The 24,826-nt window shown below is 37.9% G+C and overlaps 1 protein-coding gene across 1 annotated transcript; it reads right to left on the bottom strand.

The window, feature by feature from the left end:
* Positions 1-7,213: 7,213 nt before the first annotated feature.
* Positions 7,214-8,739, bottom strand: LOC122058411 (E3 ubiquitin-protein ligase PUB23-like). The gene has a single exon (XM_042621092.1). It carries the CDS (start codon positions 8,518-8,520, stop codon positions 7,291-7,293), a length of 1,230 nt encoding a protein of 409 aa, XP_042477026.1. The 5' UTR covers positions 8,521-8,739; the 3' UTR covers positions 7,214-7,290.
* Positions 8,740-24,826: the final 16,087 nt, after the last annotated feature.

Here is a 24,826-nt window from a genome sequence, read left to right on the forward strand (position 1 = left end):
AGAATGGAGGAATTATCTCCTTGGTCAAAGCTAATCAGCTACACTAAAAAGGAAAGTTAGCTTACTATCTTCCTAGATTGCAGAAGCAGATAAGGTACAATTTATGGGAATGAGTTGGTGAGATAAGGGTGACTGTGTGACACGTATGATACTCCCCCTCAAGTTGGAAAGTGAATGTCACAAACCAACGTGCTAATTAAGGGCTGAAAATTAGCTTTGCCTAATGGTTTGGTCATGACATCTGCTAGTTGAAGCTTGGTCGGGACGTATGCCATTTGGAGGCAACCGGATTGGAGTTTGTCCCAAATGAGGTGACAATCTATCTCAATGTGCTTCGTTCTCTCATGAAAAACATGATTAGAAGCAATGTGGAGGGATGATTGATTGTCATAGTAGAGAGTAGCAAGGTGAGGTGGTATTTGAAGATCTTTAAGCAAAGCCTGCAACCAAGTAACTTCATATAAGGCAGATGCCATGGCACGGCATTCTACTTTGGCGAAGGACCTGGATACCGTGTGTTTTTTTTTTTTTCTGTTTCCAAGAGACTGGGATGCCACCAATAAATGTACAATAGCCAGTGATGGACCGGCAAGTGGTGGAACACGATCCCCAATCAGCATCACAGTATGCTCTTAGTTGTAAGACACTTGTAGATGATAATAAGATGCCAGTTCCTAAAGTGGATTTGATGTATCGAACAACTCATAGTGTAGCTTGCCAATGTGAGTCACGAGGAGAGCTCATATATTGCTCAAGATGTTCATTGCGAATGTGATGTCGGGCCTTGTGATAGTAAGATATAAGAGCCATCTGACTAATCTATAATAGGCAGTTGGATCTGAGTGAAGTGCTCCAGTATCAGGGTCGAGCTTAAAATTGGTTTCCATGGGAAAGTCAATGGGATGTCCACCCAACAAACCAACATCTGTAATAATGTCTAGTGCATACTTCCTATGAGATATATGGATATCGGCTTTGGATCGAGCTACTTCAATGCTGAGGAAGTATTTCAAGGGTCTCAAATCTTTAATTTGAAATTGGGAGTGAAGGTAGAACTTCAAGTTGTAGTGAGGTCGTCACCAGTGATGATGAGGTCGTCAACATAAACAAGGACTGCTGTGAATGAGGATGGGTGAGAGGATGTAAATAATGAGTAGTCAGCTTTTGATTGAGAAAAGCAAACAACAATAAGAGTAGTTAAAAGCTTAGAAAATCAATTTCTGGAAGCTTGTTTCAAACCATAGAGAGACTTGTGAAGGCAACAGACCTTATGCTCCCCTTGTTTAGTGAAACTGGGTGGGATTTGCATGTAAACCTCTTTGTCTAAGTCTCCATGTAGAAAAGCATTGCTTACATCCATTTGGTGTAAGGACCAACCACAGATGGAAGCAATGGCAAAAAGGCATGAGTGTTATGAAGTAGATAAGGAAGGTATGTAATATGATCAGTCGCCCCTGTATCATAAATCCAAATGGAAGTACAATGGACAATAGAGGTGAGGCATAGAGATCTACCTGTAAGATGTGCAACGGGCTACATAGTTACCTCATTAAGTAGATGAAGAAGTTGTTGATATTGATTAGTGGTGAGGGAGTTCATTGTTGAAGAAGAAGGAGCCGAAGTCGTGATGGGAGTGGATAAGTAATTGTCCCGGGGTTAAAAGCATCTTGAGAACCGATAATAAGGAGGATACCCATAAAGTTTGTAATAGACATCACGGGTATGTCCAAAGATGTTGCAGTGAGAGCAGCGCTCCTTTGAATGTGGGCGTTGATCATTGGAACATGGCCGAGTGACAACACTGATAGAGCTGGCATGGATGTCTCCCTCGGATGGAGGTGCGAGTAAGGCTGAGCTTTCATTGGTTGTAGGTAGCTACAGCAGACATTGAAACTCATCCTAGAGGATGAGAGAGTAGGCACAACCTAGGCTTGATAAGGGACCTTGAAGAAGAATCTGACTGTGTATAGGGGCATAAACCTTATTCAATCCTATTAAGAATTGTATCAGTTGTCGGTTCTGGTAATGGGTTGCAGAGGCTTGATATTCACCACAAGTGCAAAAAGGGATAGGATTGTAGGTGGCGAATTCATCCCAGTAGCTCTTCAACGAATTATAATATTTGGCAACAAAATCACTGTGTTGTTGTAATGTAGCAATAGACCATTCCAACGCGAAGATTCACGGAACGTTGGAAGGGTAAAAATGATCATGGAGATCCTTCCATACAGCAGCGGCCAAATCAACATATAGAACAAAGACAATAAGGTCACAATGTATAGAGTTAAGTAGCCATGACAAAACCATATTGTTCATATGCATCCTGCTTTGCATGTTGGGTCGGTGGTGGCAGGTTTGATAACAGTGCCATCCACAAAACCCAATTTGTTTTTAGCAGAGAGAGCCATGGTCATGGTGTGGTGCCAAGTCGTATAGTTGTCGCCGATCATGGGGTGACTAGCAAGATTCGTCCCTGGGTTGTCGGAGGGATGCAAGAATAAAGGGTTTGCGACACCGTCGGTGGAGGAAGTACTGGAGCTTGATGAACTAGAAGACTAAGTAGAGGTGGTGGAAGCCATCGTGGGATAATGAAGGTGGGAGGGAAAAAGATTAAAAAAAAGAAAAAGAAAGAAGGTATGCTCTGATACCATGTAAAAATGTAGATATTGTGATCAAAATATGGATATTTTTCATTGAGGATTAATTGGTTTATATACAAAAGAATGGAGGAATTCTCTCCTTGGTTAAAGCTAATCAGCTACACTAGAAAGGAAAGTTAACATACTGTCTTCCTAGATTGGTGAGATAAGGGTGACTGTACGACACGTCTGATACTTAGGTGGATTTCCTTTGAGTGGCGAATGCTTTTTTTCTTTTGAAGTGATTACTTGTGTGATCTCCTAATTCTCTATAAATTCCCCGCATCAGTTTGAGCGGGCGTTGGTCATCTCCCTATCTCCTACCTAGGCAGACGTGATGTTTAAGCGTAGTTTTATGGGATGACTTGTGAGGGTGCTGGGAGAGGAGAATATTTTTCATTGAAAATTATACAAAACAAAGGGTTTTATGAAGTTTTTAAGATTTTTTTAATATAAAATAAGTTGTAAAGGTGGACATTTAGTGGTGGCAAGTTTTTTTCGCTGCTATTTAAAGTGTACTTTGAGAAAAAAAATTAATATAAGGCATAAGAGGACATTATTTAAATGGCTACATTGTAGATATGTAGTGGAGGTAATTATTACCACTGCTGTGTGTGTTATTATACAATGGGCCAATAATATCACATTGATACTATTTGAGGATGGTAATTATATATTGCTATACGTGTACTATTTTATAGAGGTAAAATGAAATTATCGCCAATTGATAATATTTAACAATGGTAAAATATTATCGTTGTTAAATATGTGTGTGTATGTATATATATATATATATATATATAGTGTGTTATATGGTAATGGTCTTCTTTTTTTTTTTTTGTTAACCAAGGTGTCGGGGCCAGCTTGCTTGCACTTCGACTAATCTTTGGAGAGACTAGCGCAACAATTCACCGTTACGATCTCCATTTAAATCGTAAATGTACAGATGGAGAATTGAACCTAGAACTGTGCTCATGTCCACACAATTCCCAATTCGCCTTAACGGTTTGAACAACCCATGAATAGATATATGGTAATGATCAATAGACAACTCTCAATAATATTATACATTAGTAAAAAATTTCTAGAACTAAATGTCCAATTCTAATGAAAAAAAAAAAACCCCCGATCTCTTTTCCCCTTTTTGCTCCTACAAATATCCTATTTCTCTGCTTCTCCATTTCTCTTTGTCATCTTCTTCTTCTAACAAGTACTGACACCTCCGAAAGGAGGGTTAAGCTTCCTAATAAATGATCTTGTTTTTCAGAGGGCTTCCGACCCCCCCCCCCCACCTCCAACTTTTGGTGGTGCATGCATGTAGTTGTTCCATACACTATAAATAGTGGAGGTAGGGAGCGGGTGAGAGGAGTAGGGTAGAGTTTAGAGGGAATGTTGAGGATGGGAAGCAGGGTGGGATTGCATGAGGTGGGAGAAGGAAGGGGGCAGAGGGTGTAAGAATGGAGGCAATTGGCCCCATAGGGGAGTTTCAGGGTGGGATGGGTGGGTTATAGAATAAGGAGGGTAGGTTCAGAGGTAGGAAAGGTAGTGGTTACGCAATGGGATTGGGAACTTCAAGGGAGGGATGGGGAGCTTCAAGAGGTAGAGGCTGTAGGGAGGTTGTGAGTGGGTGGGATCTACAGGTTTTCAGTGAGAGAAGGGAGTAGTTGCATAGTTTAGGGGCATGGTGGGTTACTAAGGGGGAGGGGAGTTAAGTGGGGGTGAATCAGGTTGCAAAGGGGGAGGGGAGTGTAGGGGAAGGTACATGAGTGGAAGCTAGGACAATAATAGGAAAGAAGGGGGTTGGAGTTACAAGAGAATGAGTTGGGTTGTAGGGTAGTGGCGGGGTGCAGGGGCGCATAAGCTCAAGGTTGGGGTGTGGTTTGGGGGCGTAGGGGGTGAATGGTCACCAGCAATGGTGGAAGCGAGTTGAGGGGCAGGAAGTTTTCAGGGGGTAGCGGTTGGGGTGTGAGAGGGAGGGGTGGGGGCTGGGTGCTTCAGGGGAGGGGCGGAGAGGAGGAGAGGTTGGGGTGCAATGGTGGCGGGGTTCAGAGAGGGGCGAGTGTGTCGTTGAAGCTGGTAGGGGTGGCTGGAGTGATTTTTTTAATAAATTTATTACATTTAACGGCTGCAAAATAATTGCTGCTAGTAGCAACTATTTTTTAATAAAAAATATGTTCAACAATGGTAAAAAGGTAAACTATTACTACTTGAGTTATTTATCAATAAAAATAAAATGATTGTAATAATAGAAATATTTCATCTAGCAATGGTAATTACTGCTGCTCCAAGTAAGACTTTAGGAAAATTTTTAATGATAGTTAAGGTTATTTAGCAATCCTAATTAGTAATTACCAATGTTACAAAATTAGTTTTCATGGCCATCAAATTTCACCATTGCTAAATGTGATAAATACAGAATCACAAGGATTAAAATGTGACAAAGACATTTCGCGGCAGTGTAAAAAACTGCCTTTGTTTCAAATAGTGGAATTTTATTGTTATTCAACAAAAGTAATTTACAAGCATAATTCTTATAGTATTAATTATTAAAATATTAATATATCATGTAGAACTTAAAATATGTTATTAATTATTATTAAACTCAATTCATGATTAAATGATGATAATAATATATCAAGTTAATTTCACCCCTTGAACACTGCCATTGTACCTAAAAACCACTTCAATTGGGATGACTTCTACCTAAATTTCTAATGAGGTTTGTGCGCTAATATTTTCTTGAGCAATGTCACCTACCATCCTACACTAATTTTTTGTACTTACTTCCGCATATGAGTCATATGCTAAAATTTTTGTCAGTTGTAATCACACTAGCAAGTTGTGCCAAAAGTCACCGCACTAACCCTTTCATAATTAGCGGCAAATTTTGGCAGGTGGAGGTTTTCCTCCACAAGATGTCCACCTCTATACATTTCCAGCACATGCAAGACTACCATTGACTTCCTTTGGTGCATGATGGCCGCCAAAGAGGGCTTTTTCTTTCTATAAATGGTGTCCCACCACCACCGCAACGCCCTTTCGGTTGCTTCTTTTCTTATTTTAGTGGGGACAATAGCTTTGCATGCATATTCTGACTAAGAAACTGGAAGGCCGAGCCAGGCCCTCTACATGGGGATCAAGGATCCATCAATTTGTGACAAACATGAGTGGGTGACCTCTCCCTTTGTTGGATTTGCCGTCCCTTAAAAGTACTGAAATGATAATAATGCGTCACAGTTCAATTGGTCTATCTTTCCCTTTCTATATTAATCCTCACTATTCTGGATGATGACATGGGCTTCAGACAGGTGTTGTGGTGGGAGTGGAATTTTAGTGCACTTGAGAAGAATATCCTACCAAAACTATAGTAGATAATAATCACAGGATGAGAGGTCGACCAAGTCAAACTCAAGGTTTTTGAACCAACTCCAGCTGTGCATTGCATCTTGTCCTTATCTGTTGTAGATTATATTGTAGTTCAAAAATTTAGATTGTATTCTTACTTTTTATTTTGATAACAAAGCTTTAATTATAGATAAAAACGTGTGGTATATATGGATTCTGAATTACAACATCTAGAAACCATAGGGTAGAAATAGGCTAATTCCTCCTTCGGAATAAAGGTAAAAGTAAATAATTCAAAATAGGATGCCAAATGATTTATATCCTGATTGATAGGACGGGGTGCTCGAAGACGAGTATAGAGATTAGTATATATTTTGTTTTCAGATTCAACAATAATATGATCCCAATTATCTTTAATAGCTTGAAGAACATTTGACCAATAAAATGGAGAAGAAAATAGAAGGTTCTTAGGTTGAATGGAGTAGACTGCTACTACAATCTCAAAAATAAACACAATTACTCCGTTTGTGCTATCAGATAGAAGGGATGCATCACAATTGAGATTTAAAAATACGCGCACGGTGGATGCCATATCCTCTTACTCTGATCAAAATATAAATCCAATACATACTATACGAGTTATCAAAATACCCTAGTAAAGAAAAATACCACCTATCATATCAAACTATATTAATTGCTACAATTGCGAAATAGCTGAACAGAGAAGATTGTCGAAGACTCTTTCCGGTTCGGCCATATTGACCAAAATGGTGAAGTAGCCTAATGGTTTATGAGGAATATTCTAGCTTAGACTATCGGATCCAATCTTGAAAACATCCAGACTTGGTCAGGATTCAATCTTATCTCAACCACGGTTGAGGATAAGTTTGCCCTTCTTTAAATAGGGGTTCAATGCTATCAATTAACAGATATATACTTACTTCTTATTGTTTGAACTAACGAAAGGCTATTACCAATAGAAACTAAACCAGAAAGATTGAAACATAAATAAAATAAAATCTAGATCAGGTGCATGTACGAGAACAATCACGTATGTCCATGGATTTTAAAATCTATTAAATGAAGAGAGAAAAAGTGGATTCTAAATCCATGGATCAGGGATGTATGAGAACAATTTCATAAGTGACCCTGATCCGATCTCAATAAAATCTTGTGAAAAGAAGAAGCAAAAAGTTCATCTTCCATGGATATTACTTTGTGCTGGTGAATGGAAACAAATTTTCATGCCCATGTATTTCTTTTATCCAATTATATATGTACACAAAACTAACAAGAAGGGTACTAATTAAGAAGATGGATAGGAAGAGAGTAAATGGATAGGGATACAAGAAGGGTTCTTCCAAACCCTAGAATGCAACTTAAGCATCTCCTTGGCCTTCTCCTTGGTCTTATGGTTACAGTCCATCTGAAGCACCAAACACAACTTGGAAACAACCCCAACTTGTAGCATCTCCTGAACAACAGAAGAAGTCCCAGAGAACCTCGAAATCGAAGAAAGTATCCTCACTCCTCTATCAGTGGCCACATGTGAAACCCTAAGTATCTTCTTGGACACCACAGCTATTCCAGCTCCGTGTCTTAACAACTCGGCTCTCCCTTCTGCACATCCACATAGCAGATCCAACACCACCAACACCATCTCCAAATCTCTCTTCTCTGTCGTCTTCTCTAGTAGGATCTCAATCAACACTGAAACTGCACCAGCTTCCACGGCTTTGATCCTGCTTCGACTCCATTGACAGATCTCAACCATGATCTGTAATGAAGCCTTAGATGCCTGTTGTGAGATCTGGTCACGCAAAACGTTCACTATCTGAACAAAGTGTTCCACTCGTAAGGCCATTAGATAAATGGGATCACACACTTCGAACATGGATTTCAGAAGCAATGCTGCATAAGCACGAGATTGGTAGGTCCCATGTTGCAAGATCCTCATCAAGGTCTTAACGAAGTCTTCACCATTTGATCTTCTGATTAAAAGTTTCTTGAGGCCAGCCTCTGAGATCTGGAGACGATAAAGAATGTATAGAGCTTCTTCATCACTGGATCTAGTACCACTCGTGCCTTCATCGTTGGCTACGATTGAAGCCAAGAAATCAACTGCTCCAGCAGATTCCAAACATCTACGGTTCCTCTCGCTTTCGTTGGCGATGGATCTGAGACTTCGAAGGCATCTAATCTGATGTTGAAGGGCCTTACCCTCATTGAGGAGTTTGAGGATCTGGGCTTTATCGACGGGAGGCTTTGGTGTTGGGATTCGTTCTATGCCTTTGGAAGCATTGAGAGTGCACCATGCTTGGATCAATCGTCGGAGAGAGTGGTTTGGTATCAGATCGGAATCTGAAGGCAAGGGTTGTCTTGTGACTGGGCATGTACTACTGTTCTTGCTGGAGGATATCCATCTCTCTATGGACTCCCGATCGTAGGTTATTCCGGAGGATACGGTCACCGGATCTCTCATGATTTCCAGAGAGATTGGACAGAGGAAATAGGATGGAACATCGACTTCATCCATCTTGAACTTGAGTAATCAAAACCTAGAAAAGCTGTGGAAGGAAAGAGAAGCTCAAGATTACAAGAGATCTGAAGAGAAGCAGAGATGATCGAATAGTTGAAAACAAATAGAACCCCAGATCTCAAAATAGGAATGAGAGAAAACCCAGAAAGGCAAAGAAACGTTGATTGAGAGGATGAATTTGTTAGGAGTTGCAGATCGATTTGAGTAAGTGTGTGAAGGTTAGACCTGCTTTTATATGAGAGAGAGAGATAGAGAGAGAGAGAGAGAGAGAGAGAGAGAGAGAGAGAGAGAGAGAGAGAGAGAGAGAGAGAGAGAGAGAGAGAGAGAGAGATTCAAAATCGAGAAAGTCAAAACACGGAATTATCGTTTGGGATGGACTGAGAATTTGGTATATCCTTCACTCCCACTCCGTTTGACTTTCTCTCTTTAAAAACTTTAAAAAGGTGTTTCTCTCTCTAACTCGTGCGTCTTTGTTTTGAATATTCAAATTCAAGTTTTTCTTTGCACGCCGCCATCTTCTATTTTTCTAAGTGGATCGTTGTGCTTTCCTTGGCCACTGCTGCCCTTTTCTGTCTTTCCATCGTTGGTTGCTTTTCACAATTCATAACCGCATATGGGGCATAAAATGGAGCGGATCTGCCCGATTCTTGGTCTAGAGAAATTCTAGTTTTGTCTTTTTAGGACAGAAATATATTTTTCTTTCAACCCATATTGGAAAATAAATATATATATATATATATATATTGGATAAGGGAATACTGAAAAGTCTAGGGATCTCAATTGGGCGGGCTGGGTCGGTTTAGGTTGGCTTAATCGGTCTTCCCTATTTTAGGACATCAACATGTAAGTAATCATCATTCATCGTAGGTTTGGCATGTTCCATTTATAAAAGGTAGAACGGTCAGGTACCGTTCTTTGATCAGGTTAAATAGGCTTTAAACGGGTCTTAAATGGACATTTATCTCCAAACAGGCTCTAAACAAATTTTAAATGTATTAGGGTTGAGTAAATGGGCTATAAAAGGGATTTATACATGTCAAGCTAAGTCAAAGGGCTCTAAATGAGATTTGAACCCGTTGAGGTGAGTTTGACTCTTAGACGGTTAATCCCAATCCAACGGCCATCAGACTAGACGGTCCAAGCTCAAGCTGGACAAATTTAACAAATGGGTTGGGCCGGTCTTGAGTTTTCTCGGTTGGTCTCATTGTAAGACTGAACTGACACCCTCATTTCCTATCATCTTTCATCATGTTTTCATGGTTTTATCAATGATTTTTCATGTTTGGGTCTATTCCCTTTGTTTTCTCATGTTTATCACATGTCTAGGCTTGTATGTAATTGTAGTTTGGTAAATTTTCATGAGCATGAATTTCTAAGGTTTTTAGCTTCTTCTTCTTCTTCTTCTTCTTTTTTTTTTATTTATTTATTTTTATTTATATATATATATATATATATATCATTTGATGTATCTCTAACATACGTTTGAGATCGCATGTTTGATTGATGTCACTAACCTTCTTGTTCAGATTGTAGAGTTTTTTGCATATGTCCTCTTTACTTTCACTATGCTAACATTGTTGTGAAGTTCGTGGATAAAGTTAGTTAATTCTCTCTCTTTCTCTCCAGTTTATTCTAGTGTTTTGGCTGGACGCTTGATTTCAAATATTCTCCCCCCAAGAATTATAATATCCCTAGGTTAACTTACATAGTATTTTTTCTTAAATTTCATCCTATAGAAAATGAACACTTTCACTTGAAATGATGAATTATATGAATACATATGAAACAATAGTAAATTTATTGAAAAATCATATGAAACAAAAATAATTAATTGTTAGATCACGTGCAATAATAAAGAATTAATTATCATGAAATCACATGAAATAATAGATAGTCCTAATTTACTCATGAAACAAAAGTAAATCTACTCATTGATGCATGACATGATAACAAAAAGCTAACTTATTGATATGTGAAACCATAGGAAGCCTAACCTATTATCACATAAAATGATAGGAATAACTACAACAACAACAACGACGACCAAGGATTAAAGTATCGGTATCGGTCGCCGTATCGGTCGGTCAAAATTAAGATACGTATCGGAGGGTATCGTATCGTATCGGAGATACGCTAAGATACGCTAAAGATACGCACATAAATGGATAGGAAACACATTTTTATACACTTTTGCATAAAAAAACAGTTAAAAAAAGCTATATATAACATGTAGATTGCATAAATACTTAAGTAGAGGGTATCGTATTAATAGACAAATATATTGAGTTGAAAATGTTCAAAATGATGAGGTTTGAGTTTCTTACAGTTTTTTCTTTCCTCATTGCCATTGCCACTGTGATGAGTGCCATGAAGAGTGTCGTGGTGGTTCAAATTCTTGGCTAGGACCTTCTTCTTTAATAGGAGCAACTATGATGATATTCTGCACTTGTCGAATATAGGCACAATATTTACCCCAGTCGAAATATTTATGGTAGTGGGTCTCCCATTCATTGTAGAATCTTCTGTACTGCTCAGGAGTGGCCAATGTTGGTCCTGCATAAGTCCCATAGAACTGACCCGAAGAAACACCTGAAGATACATGGTGTCCATGTCCGTGTCCGGATGAGGAACCAGCATGATCTGAACTTCTGTACTGCTCTGGATTGGCAAATGATTGTCCTGCATAAGTCCCATATCCATAGGCTGAAGATGCATCTGAAGATACATGGTGTCCATGTCCGGATGAAGAACCAGCAAGATCTGAGCTAATGCACATTGACTCCATGCTACTCATCAATGCATCAGTAGTACTCGGATTGTGGGATGGCCTGCCCCTCCGACTAGAAGACATTGGTTGTGTGCGAGCACCATGATTACTATCTTGTGTTGCATGTGTAAATGCATCCTCCTCTGTGAAATGTAGTGGTACATAAGTTTGGCCACCACCACTACCACCATCACCACCACTGCCACCACCACCACCACCATCACCACCACCACCACACCACCACCACCACCACCACCACCACCATCATCATCATCATCATTACCATAATCATCATCATCATCATCATCATCATCAGCAGCAGCAGCAGCAGCAGCAGCAGCACCATCCTTGTCTTGATCATCATCATCACTATCTGGTTGAGTTATGCTATATGTAGCACCTGATCTCGTCCTCCTAATGTCGCCATCATTGGAGCTATCATCATCCTCTTCCATAGTTGATGGTGCTTGGGTTTCATCATCAACAATATTTTTAAAATCTTCATTTATATCTCTAATGAGGTCATCTATAATGGGATCAGGTGTGGTTTCTCGTCGATCTTTAGACAATTTGTCCAACACTAAAACATTTTCAGTCTCCTCAATCCACCCCCTAACTGGATCTTCCTCGTCGAGTATGTGGGTGATGTCAGTTGGGTTAACATCAATATCATCCCCTGATTTCTCCCATTCTAAATATTTCATCTTCAATTTCATGTTGTAATGCACATACACTAACTTCTCCAGCTTCTCATAACTTAGACGATTCTGAGGTTTGGTGTGTATCAATCCGAACGTACTCCAGTTACGTTCACAACCACTTGAGGATGCCGTGCATGATAATATTTTCATTGCGATTGGCCTCAGGCTTGGAGCGCTCCATCCATAGTTCATCCACCAATCAGCTATACAAAGATAATTGCAACATTAGGAGTTTGAAATAAATTTGAAATACAAGGATAGCTGATTAAGCCTAAATTACCAGGGCGTTGTGTTCCTCTAGCACGGATAGCTAAATGATCAGCAAACTTTTGAGTGGCCTCTCGGAAGTACCTCACCTATCCATGTATTAACATATTAATATGCCACTCAATGTATTAAATATTAATCAATGATTCAATATGTAAGTTTAGTAGACTACTAACCTCTTCAATTGCATCTTTTGCCGAATCAATATTAGGAGCTAACTTGTTGATAACATCCTTCAAAGATTCCATCAAATCTTTCCTAAACCTTAAATTATTCTTGTAGTGCAGATCCGGATTCAAATAATAGGCTGCACATTGACATTGTTACATATTACTTATTGTTAACGATTAAATATATTAAATTACTAATAAAGTAACTTATAAATTTAATTGAGAAAATACCTGCCCGATGAAGGTCTTGATTAATTATTTTCCCATCGACGATTTATAATCTTCAAAAATGCCTTAAATGACTTTGGGTTCTCCTCTTCTATCTTTTGTTTGACAACTTCCATACAATGCACTATATTTCCCATCGTCTGTGCCTTATCACCATCAACTAATTTAAGTATCACAAATAGTGGTTGCATAATCTTAGTAAATCGGTATATCCTTTCCCAAAACTTTGTTGAGGTGATTAGATCTTGAACAGTTTTTCCAATTTCAGTGGTTGCATATCTACTACTGAACCACTCATTAGAGGTGAATGACTTAACTAGCCCTTCCTTCCGTTTTTGAATACTATCAAGTGCAATATAATTTGTTGCAAACCTTGTTGCTGCGGGCCTCACCAAGTCACCTTTTGTGTACTTTCTCATCAATGCCAATACCCAACTGTGATTGTAGATGAAATTGGTGATCATCTTGGCATCAGAAACCAATGTCTGCACTTTGTTCATTTCACCAATGTCCTTGAACATCAAATCAATACAATGGGCTGCACAAGGTGTCCAGTATAAGGTGGGATACTTCACCATAAGTAAAATACCAGCCTTTTTGAAATTGGGGGCATTATCAGTCACAATCTGGACAACATAATCTGGCCCAACTTCCTGAACAACTTCATCCATTAATTTAAACAAATACATTGAGTCCTTGATATCTGAGGATGCGTTGAAAGACTTATGGAATATTGTTTTCCCATCACAATATATCAGAAAATTGATGATGGACATCCTCGTCGGGCCACTCCACCCATCACACATGATGGTAACTCCATATTCAGGCCACTTGTATTTAAACTCTTCAATGTATTCATCCACCTCTTTCACAATAGTATCTAAGTATGGCCCTGCAATTTCATGGGGTGTGGGTGGCTTCACATTTTTTCCACATGTCTGAATCTCCTTGACCATAGCCTTGAAGTACGGATCTTTAGCTTTGTGAGGTGGAATCATAGAACTGTGGAACCACCTAGAGATTGCTTTCCCAATTTTCTTACTCAATGTTTTTGGTTGGAAAACCTCTTCAATCCTTTGTTGCCCTTCATCATGATGTTTATATGGTGCATCTCTCATATCTCTAATCTCTAGGCTCCTTTTCCCCTTACTTTTACCACTGGAGGTAAATTTATCAAACATGCCCTTCACAGTGCCTCCAATATCTACACTTGGACGACTTCGAGAGCCAGAACCTTGTTCATAAATCATCGGGCCACCACGCCTAGGTCCTACAGATTGACTTCTTCTCAGCTGTTCTGCTATCCATTGTTTTTCTTTTGCTTCCTCCCTTGAAATATGCATCGCTCGTGCAAGCTGTTGATCTTCATCCTCTGCCTCCATATCAGATCCTTCATAATCCTCATGATCCCTTAGATTCTCAACCAATCTATTGTTGGGTCCCGATTGACACTGAGAGGGGGGGTGAATCAGTGTGCCAAATATTTTTTCACTTTCCAACTGTACCCCTGATGTGGCAATCACTATTTTCACTTCAATAGCACAGTCTATTGATGCTGCCCAGAGCTGCTATGTATACTACTGACCATTCTTACTGTTGCATGAAACTTACTCACATAACATGTATTGCTGCCCAGAGCTGTCTTATAAACCTCACACAGTAATCACAGTCACATACATACACAGTCGTATGCACATCCACACTGCACCACCAAGTGGTCAGGTCTACCAGATGTACACACCCATTCTGCAGCCAAGCACTCCAATCCACAATACAAATACGAGCATACACATCCACAACACGAGAAATACGTGCTTCGGCCAGTTGCCTACATGCACGGAGTAATGCCCACTGTCGGGCTCAGCATTTACTCAATACTAATTATGACTGCACCCACAGCCAAGGGAACACATTCCCAGTTTCCACCAATGACATACAATGGCTAGATCTTCACCCTAGTTTTCTCAGAATGATCTGAGAGGCCGCACCCACGGCAAATAGGTTTAGGTAGTTGTACCTACCAAGGAACACATAGCCCCTGTGTCCAGCACCCACTGAACACGAATAAAATAAAGTTGGGCTTATAACAATGCCCTATAGTGAAGCACTCATACATGCAAATTTCCCCCAAATAGACTACAACTATCACTTAGGCATTTTATCAAACATCTTGCCTACAATGATTTATAATAATGGAAATTTGGCAAAAGTGAGGTTACCTTGGCAAGGAGTAACCGTCGGAGATGCAATAATGTCGATCTCCACTTGATGCGGACCACAATCACGTTGTCTCGGTGCCGCCAATGCTTCAACCCCGGTTGGCACTTGGGTTTCTTGAAGCAACTCACAAGAACCAAATTCTAGGTTCTTCTTCTTCTTCTTTCTTTTCTCCTTGTCTTTACTTTCATGGGGTAACAATGGCATTCACATTCACATTCACACACACACAAAGAAAGGAAACAACTTCTTCTCTATTTCCCTCTTCTTCTCTTCTCTTCTCTTTTCTTTTCTTTTCTCTTGGCAACAACCAATATGACTTGCTACCTTGGTTTCCAGCAGCTTTCTAAGCCTCTAATGGTGGCTATGAATGAAGTGCAAGAGGATGGAAGTCTTTCATTCAAACCTTTAGCCTTCCACGAGCTTCAACTCGTTTTTCCGACCACCTCAGCAAGCCCTCTGCCTGATTTCTGCCCTCTGATGTGTAGAGCTCGGAGAGATGAAGAATCTCCAACTTGAATCACTCAAATCCGACTTAAAATGAGGGAGTTATGACCTTTTGAAGTTGGAGTAATGAGATAGCCTGAAATGGAATCTTCGTACGGGTGGCGTAGGCTACACCGGCGGCGCGCGCAACAGGGGCGAAATCTGACCGTAGATCTCATATAAGAGATCTTATAATCCAAACCGTCCGATTAAACCAACGGACAACAGATCCAAACCGTTAGATTTGAATCTCGATGACGTCATCATGACGTAAGCGCTGACATCGTCAGAAGTGTTGTCGATCTATGATTGGTTGCTTTTCCGGATTTTAAGGGAGCTTGTCTTCCACTCACAAAAGTGAAAATGCATATTGACCGTTGGATCCGAATCTTCCATGATGGCTTTAATCAGATTTCATGAGATCATTAAGATCGGAATCCTTTTTATACCTTCTGTACACGCGCGAAACACAATAACATACCTTGATATAGTGTAGCGCCAGTGCATCAAGAATTATGCATCTAACCAATCAAATCCCATGCGCAAGCATCTATCTCGTCCATATCACACCAAAATCTCAGCAGCCTTTGGATGGGCATCAAGCCTACGTGGTCGAATCTTGGCCGTCCATTTCACTTCCCTTTACTCCTCTTTATTACAATCAAGCCCCTGCCTCCATATGTTTCAGTGCTTAAAGACCCCTTGCAACTCAGACCTTCAAATTCTTTAAATTACACAAAAGCCCTTCGAATTTCAAAAATAAATTCCGAAAAATCCACCCAACACCGAGAGCAACTGATGGATTTTCGGTTTGGATTTTCGAACCGACTTTACGGAAACGCTTATAACTTTTTCATACGATATCCGATCGAGATGAAACGAAGTGCTTTGGAATCGTAACTGGATGCTCTACGACTTTTCAGAAGACTCAATCATCTGAATCATCCATGTAAAAAGACCAAAATGCCCCTACACATTTCCAATGACGTATCTTTCTCATACGCAATCGGAATGCGATGAAATCAGAACCGTTGGAAAGATTGTATTTTTGTCGTATTGTTACATGTAGAACACTTCCTTTAAAAAAATCATCTTCAATGCCGAAACTGCCCTCGACTGCCATAAATGCCGTAACTTCTTCATACGGTATCGGAATGTGACGAAATCAAATGCACTGGACTAGGAAAATTACAATCTATCTTTTTCATGAAGAACCAATCTTCCAAAAATGTCATTTTCATTGCCAAAAATGCCCTCGATCGTAAATAGGCCAATTTTGCCAGTTTTGACCCAGAAACCCGCACCACCTATTAATGATGTATTAAACCACTCCATGCATACCAAGCTGCTCTGTTATCTCATCGGTGACACTGGATACTGCCATGTCATCATTTTCATCCACGTCACCCAAACTGGCCACGTCATCACCGCCACGTGGCCGAGTTGCCAACAAGGACAACCATAAAACAACATCTATCATCTTCTTCAACAGCTTTCTTTGCTTTATCTCTACTTCCCCTTAAGTGCTTCCTCATTGCTTTGCTTATTTCATCTGGGCACTTGTTACATTTGGCAACATTAGAAAATCCTCCAGCCAAATGTTGTTTATGTCTGGTAATTCCACCTCCTAGGTGGATAGTATCACAGTAATTGCATTTTGTACACAACCTATTGCCTTGTACTTTCTCAGCTGTAGCCCATCCAATATCCTTAGTCCGTTCTTTAGGCGCCATTTTCCTACAAAGCTAAATAATGAATCTTAATATGCATATTCATTGATTTAGTATTTAGTACATAATAGCATTTTTTTAGAAACTAAAATGAGATGCATCCAAAGAAAAAAAAAAAAAGATTTTTTTTTTAATTTTTCCAAATTTACATAAACTTGAAATGCACACTTTTTTTGGAAAAAATTGTGCATCTAATTTTACATTATGGTCATTGGCCAAGTAAATTATATATATTTTTTTTAAACTAAAATGAACTGAATTTTATAAAGAAATTGTATTTTTTTTAGTATTTTTATTATTTTTTAATTAATTTTCGAAATAAAAAAAATAAAAAATACAAACTATTTAGAAAAATTAAAATTTTTTATAGAAGTTATAGATTAAATGTTTTTGAAGAACATATAAAAAATCAACAAAGTGTGGACCAATATATTTGAGTATATCTAAGACATAAAAAAAAAAAAATTGAAACCCTCACTTTTTTGGGGAAAAAATGTGGGTTTCATTTGAAATCATGTATTTAATAATTATAACTTATGACATTATTTTTAAGAGTTGAATGAACTAAATTTTCTAAAAAAAAAAATGTTGGGGATTTTTCTTTTTTTCTTTTTAAATTAATTTCGGAATAAAAAAATTAAAAAAATATATTTTTGAATGTCATTTGGATAAGAATGTTTGAACAAGCCTTGCGATCAATGATAATAAATTTCTCTGTTAAATATTTGATTCTTTAGAATGAACAAAACAATACAGATTTCTGACTTGGTGTACAAAGAATATTGTTCTTTAGAGTTCCCCATCACAAGCCTATTCCAGTTATGGTTACCTTATTTCCCTTTCCATTTAAAAGAAAAAGGTTAATTCCATGGGCTGAAACCCGGTTAGCCTAACAGGAGTAAAACATAGGATTACACGAGAAAGTAGAAATCTATATAGGTTGTAATCACTTGCCATATGGAACTATAGATACCCAAATATACTGAGGGATTCAAATGGTACCAAGCATGAGGAACATACAAAAAATTGCAAATACTTGTGTAGAAGATAAAGATCATTGTTGGGAGCACAAAAGTTTATTGAATTTTCTCTTTGAAAAATTTTCAAGGTTAATACACCTCAAAGAAAGTTTCTCAAGCACAAGTTTCTCGGACTTTCCAAAGCAATATTTTAGATGGATCAATTAATCAGAAAAATCAAGTTGCATACCTAGGCGGTCGAGATTTCCTCCATAACCCTAGACACGAACAACCTCCTCAAAAGCAAAGGCATAATCTCCGGGAACAGCATACCAAGTTTTTGGTCAACCAGTATGGAGAAAATTCAAGCGGTGAAGCTCATAATCTTCCACATGCCAAGCAAACCAACTGAACAACATTCCAATGTAAACCATGGGAGAAGTAACACCAGGGACTTCGTCCGACATAAACCACATAAGTGAGCCACGGGACCGTGCCATAACTTGTAGATTCCAAGGACTGTTTGAAAGCTTCCAGCCAGCTGTACCTTCCCTGCCACTGCAAGTATTTGGAATCTGCCAAAGCAATATTCCCAAACTCAAGTTTCTTTTCTCTGATCCACCTTGAGTTTGATTATATTCTTAGGGGCAAAGAAAGAACATTATCAATCGGGAGAACATGAGAGATATGGATGGAAGCTTTCAAAAAAACAATGATATCCATCATGGAATCAAATTGTATGTATTCAAAAAAACAATGATATCCAACATAGTGGAACTAATTATAACAGAGTGAGACCCATTTTCAGACAAGACAATCACATCATATTGTGTTTGAAAACATGTCAATCCAAACAAATGTCCTTCCTAAGGCCCCTTTTGGCCCTATTCATTTTATGTCCTTATCTTCAATCTATTGAAAACTAGTCAAAGCACTGCAGATGAGAGAGAGAGAGAGAGAGAGAGAGAGAGAGGAGGTTGGGTGAAGTTCTCCCTTTAATAACTTATTGGCAAAATCAGTGAGTTATGCATTTTTTTGGGACCTGCCGGGGAGTCCAAGCCCATGAGAGCTGAACTACTTGCATTTGAGGTCTGTCTTAGAACTGCTCATTGTTGGTAGGTTTTGATATTACATATTAGTTATGGAACTCAACTCACTGATTTTGCCAATTAATATCCCTTTTGTGTAAAGGGATTTAGCAATGTCATGTATGATACATGATGTATCTATAGCATGAGCGGGGTACATTGCTTCCTCTAATGCATTGAAAAAAAATAACACTCATAATCTTCAAATTCATAGCCCATCTAATGCATTGAAAAAAAAAAAAAAAATTAACACTGAAGTAGCCGTATCGTACCGTTACGGTACGATACGGTCCGATACTACACCGATACCTTCGATACGCACCGATACGGTACCGATACGTACCGATACTCTCGGGAATTTTCAGGTTGCCAAAAGTTCATACCGTAGAGTATCGTACGTATCGGTACCGTATCGTACGATACGATACGATACGGTACGATACACCGGTACACAAAATGCGATTCAAAATTCCCCGTAGCGTATCGGTATGTATCGTGCCGATGCCTACCGATACGGATACGTATCGGCCGATACGGCACGATACGCACCGATACTTAAAACCATGACGACGACAATCAAAACTTTATCTCAACTAAATGATAGGAATAACTATTTAAAAAATTGTCACCGATCTTGGAATTTCGGTCAAATCACAATCATATAATCTCTCAAGATACTCACCATATTAAAGAAGTGTATACATTGTTAATTATCTCTCCATTTACCGATGAGCATTGTGATTTCAATGCACTAATATATAGCAAACATAGGCATCAACCTTTGGCACACCAAAACACATAAAGTGCAACTGCAAACAGTAAGGACCTTTTAGATATGAAGACCAACAGCTATTACAAAGAATCTTGTTACATAAAAAACAACTAATGGTGATCCATACAAGATTGTCAAATAATTCAATTCGATTCACATACAACATGAATACTCGCATCTATATTCTTGAATCACATTCTGAAAAATATATTAAGTGACAACTGCCATATGAGCAGAATGCTCAAATTTTGTCCCTATTTGCAAATACTTTTAAAGTATATAACCTCAGGACAACATATCATATAAAAAATGAAAATGCAAGTTAATTTAATTTAATCTCTTTAAATTGCCTATCGACACATATATCCAACAATTTTGTGGCAATCTCACTTTTTAACATGTATAAATAGAATTTTGAAATCTTAAATGGATTGAATATATACACATAGAGTACTAAAGTTTTGACAATTTCATCTACTCTCTTCTTTCTTGGGATTTCTGTGGATTATTACCAAATATTGAAAATTAACAGCAAAACACAGAAAAAAATGTTAATGTTGATGTATATTGTTCACCGCCGTCTCTGAGATAGCTACCATAATTCAAGAAACAAAAGAAAGACATGCTAAATCAATCTCCCTAGCTAGTCCTGTTCATGGAGGGGGGTAAGCAAGATAATATTTATAAGGTGCGCGCTTGTGCTTCTCTTGTTTGTGTTTGTGTTTGGGATTTTGATCTTCCAATTTGAAGAAGATGGGCACCCATTCATCAGAGTTGGAGTAGACTAATGGGACATAATTATGGACGTTCCTGGGAGTGCATAAATCTTGCGTCTCCTCTCCTTAAGATCCATTAAGATAGTTGAGAATTTGGCTAAGGCCAAGTGTGGAGAAAGGGTTCTTTTTCCAGTTGCTGCAACAGACTTTATTTTTTTAGTGGCTATCACACAACCGAACGTAACATAAAAGGATGATCCCTATCACGCCGGTGAACTGTAAAGGATAATCTGATGGGCTGACCCAATATTAATGGCGGTCTCCCCTCCTAAAAGTCGACAAAAAAGTTTGGTTGGGTCAAATCGCCACAGATTGGCAGCTGAGGACGAGTGGTGAGATTGGGAATAGCATAAGATCGTTTATTCTTTGGCGGGTGACTTGGCCAAATTAGTAACAACGAACCTGGCCACCAGTGGCAGTGGGATTTCCAGCTCGAACGAAAATTCGCTGCAACACTTAGCTGCAACCCGGACGTGGCAACACCTCATAGGTTCATCTTTGACTAAAATTTTAATATTTTTTAATTCAACTTTTCAGGATAAGCGTTTTGAGTCCACCGTCAATGAAGGAAAGATTTCTTATTTTACCTTTATACTTGAGAAAAAAAAAAATAATAAAGGAAACTTTGGGACCAAGATTCACCGTCCTTCTCGCAAGATAGATTTATCTTTATTGGGATTAATTAAGGCTAATATTGATTTGGATCGGATCCTATCATACAAGGTAGATTTATCTTTATTTTTTATTAAAAAAATTATTATATTTTTACCTTGTGTCTTACTTGTATATCGAGATCGGGTCATTAAGTTTGGGGATTGGTCAAAGACGATAGTGATCAACCCGATCCGAATTTTAGAATCATAGTGCCCCCACAACACAGAGAGAGAGAGGGAGAGAGAATTTAGGTATATGGTTGATCAATAAAACAAAACTAAATTCATTTTAGTTTAGATTTTTCCTAGCCCCACCTTGCAGCCTCCCCTCACCACATATGAGCGAATGCAATATTGCTATTGTCGGAGTTGCAGCGAACCCCTCTGGAAGCCAAAGAAATGGTTAAAGAGTATTTTGAAAAATAGTATTCCTAAGAGGGTATTTGTGAAATTTAGGCAGAAGTGAATTATTCACTTTCTTTGGTTGCTAGAAAGGGTTGTAACTACCAATTACAGGAAGAAAAAAAAATCTCTCAAGACTGAGATAAAATGTTTTTAAGGATGAAGATCATTACTAGGTTAAAGTATAGATTGTATGGCTGATATGTGTCACAATATCTATTATTCTTTCTAGTATACCACAAATAATTTGCACTCTAGTTACAAGGCACTAAGGAAAATTTGTGGTAGGTTCATCTTAAAATTTCAATTAAAAAAGATCATACATTTGTTTGACATGTTTTATAAAAAAAATAAAATAAAATAATAATAATAATAATAATAAATAAAAATAAATAAATAAGAGTAGCATGTATCTCTAAAGAGAAAATAAATCCAAGTTGGACTTGACAGATTGCTGCTCTTGTTGAATATCACCAGAACGAGCTATTGACTCCTACAAATTATACAACAAAATATTAACAAATGGACAAAAAACATATACACAAATTTCATATTTATTTTCAACAAAAAATAACAATCTTTACCTTAAGTAATTGAGTAAAAGAAAAACAATCCTGGGAGAATGTAGAACTGAGAATACCATGGCCAAAATTCTTCATATGAGTTCTTGCAGCATCTCCACACTTGTGTGGTTGAAAAGATGAGAAGGTAAGTCTAGCTGTATGTTCTTATTGAACATTGCTACTAATATCAAAATATTCCTACATAAAATTATGACAAATTTTAATTTAGTTATGAAATTAGACTAAAAAGTTAGTTCTTGCAATATACCTGAGTCAAACTTTCCAAAATTTGGGATCCTTCAACTTCTTCATATTCATTCCATATTTTTGTTGTGAATCATTGCAATGGCCGGAAGCCGACATAATTAAATATCATACTTATTTAAATATATTGTGAAAATTGATATAAAAAATAAAAAATATATTACAAGAAGTACCTGACTTGTTATCGTTTGAGATTTACGATTCTTTCGCAGCTCTAGTGGACCCTTTAATCTGTTCCGTTGAAATTTAAATGTAGATTTTGTCTTAATCCCACAGACGGATTGAGAAGCTATACTATGTTTCACATTTTCAACTTGTTCCACGACCCCAATTAGAACTTTATTTTGGACATCATTTGTAATTCCTATACCATTAGTGTTGCATTGTTTCTTCACTTCTTGCAAGTTTTTCAATAACTGTAATGAACATTCATATGACACTCGTGTGGTTGAAAAGATGAGAAGGTAAGTCTAGCTGTATGTTCTTATTGAACATTGCGACTAATATCAAAATATTCCTACATAAAATTATGACAAATTTTAATTTAGTTATGAAATTAGATTAAAAAGTTAGTTCTTGCAATATACCTGAGTCAAACTTTCCAAAATTTGGGATCCTTCAACTTCTTCATATTCATTCCATATTTTTGTTGTGAATCATTGCAATGGCTGGAAGCCGACATAATTAAATATCATACTTATTTAAATATATTGTGAAAATTGATATAAAAAAATAAAAAATATATTACAAGAAGTACCTGACTTGTTATCGTTTGAGATTTACGATTCTTTCGCAGCTCTAGTGGACCCTTTAATCTCTTCCGTTGAAATTTAAATGTAGATTTTGTCTTAATCCCACGGACGGATTGAAAAGCTATACTATGTTTCACATTTTCAACTTGTTCCACGACCCCAATTAGAACTTTATTTTGGACATCATTTTTAATTCCTATACCATTAGTGTTGCATTGTTTCTTCACTTCTTGCAAGTTTTTCAATAACTGTAATGAACATTTATATGCATGTGTATACATGATCTCATTCTCAACTGCAAGTGTGGAAAATTCTCGAAAATTCTAACTCAAATATGAATAACTTTTTCCTATCAATTCTTGTTGATTGCCTTGCATCTTAGCTCCAACTCCATAATGATCCTTGATAATGCCAATCTTTACTTTATTATTATTTTTTAAACTCTCAAAGTAAAAAGGTAAAATAGGAAATCTTTCCTTGATTGACGTTGGACTCAAAACTCTTAACGTTCTGTAAAATTGAATTAAAAAATATTAAAATTTCAGTTAAAGATTGACCTATTAGCTGCAATCCGGATTGCAGCAAATTTTCGTTCCTCCAGCTCTCTAGAATAACTCTATTCAACTACGTACTCTTCAACTCAGCACTCTTTACCAAAAAAACAAAAACTCAGCTCTCACACACAAGCACCCATTCCTGAATCCTAATTGCTGGCCTCAAACGGAGTCTCAAAAGGGCAAAGTCAGTGCTAACGTTGGATAAAGCAACACCTGGCAAAGGTCAGGCTTCTACTTAAATTCAAAGCCCCAATCACATGTCTCCGCCGACAACTTATGGCGTATTGACTGACGTTGCTACGTTGTGACTTTCTAACTACTCAGAATGTCCCAAGTGGGGATTTGGTGCTATACTAATATGGAAGTAAGATGTAAACAGAAATCGTTTATAGAAATTGAATCAAACCATTTAAATTAAAACCAATAAACCATTTATTAATTAGTTTAATTTTAATTTTAGGGTAAGAGATCGCTGCATGATTGTGTGATCTCTGCACCAACGTGGAGATCAATGAGAATGTACACGTAGATACATCAACAATGTTTAAATTTTTTTTTTTTTTTTTTTTTTATTTCAAATGGTAAGGGGAGGTAATTTGGTGTGTTCCTATATTTGGACACAAGAGCCACACGACCAAGACATCCTTTCTTTTTTCCTTGATTTTAAAAATGAAATCATTGATTAAATGGTTGGATTAAGTTTTGAGTTAGAAACCCATACATTAAATTTACGGTTTGCCTTTACTCGTTAAGCCTTACACAAAACCACAACATAGAAGACACGGTACTCTAGCTCAGGAAGTGAGGTCATGTGATCAAACCTTCACCGTTGCACCTAATTTCTTGGGCCACCGCATGAGAGTTTCTGTCTCGAACTGATCTGATCTTATGTGAGCAATATCACATTGACCCTAGGGACTAGGCGGCTCAAAAGATCTGATCACCCTGTGT

Source organism: Macadamia integrifolia, chromosome 12 (assembly GCF_013358625.1).
Source record: "Macadamia integrifolia cultivar HAES 741 chromosome 12, SCU_Mint_v3, whole genome shotgun sequence".
Taxonomy (NCBI): domain Eukaryota; kingdom Viridiplantae; phylum Streptophyta; class Magnoliopsida; order Proteales; family Proteaceae; genus Macadamia; species Macadamia integrifolia.

Bases quoted from the DNA above. Each gene is read 5' to 3' on its own strand.
- LOC122058411 (XM_042621092.1), bottom strand. From the start codon at position 8,520: ATGGATGAAGTCGATGTTCCATCCTATTTCCTCTGTCCAATCTCTCTG.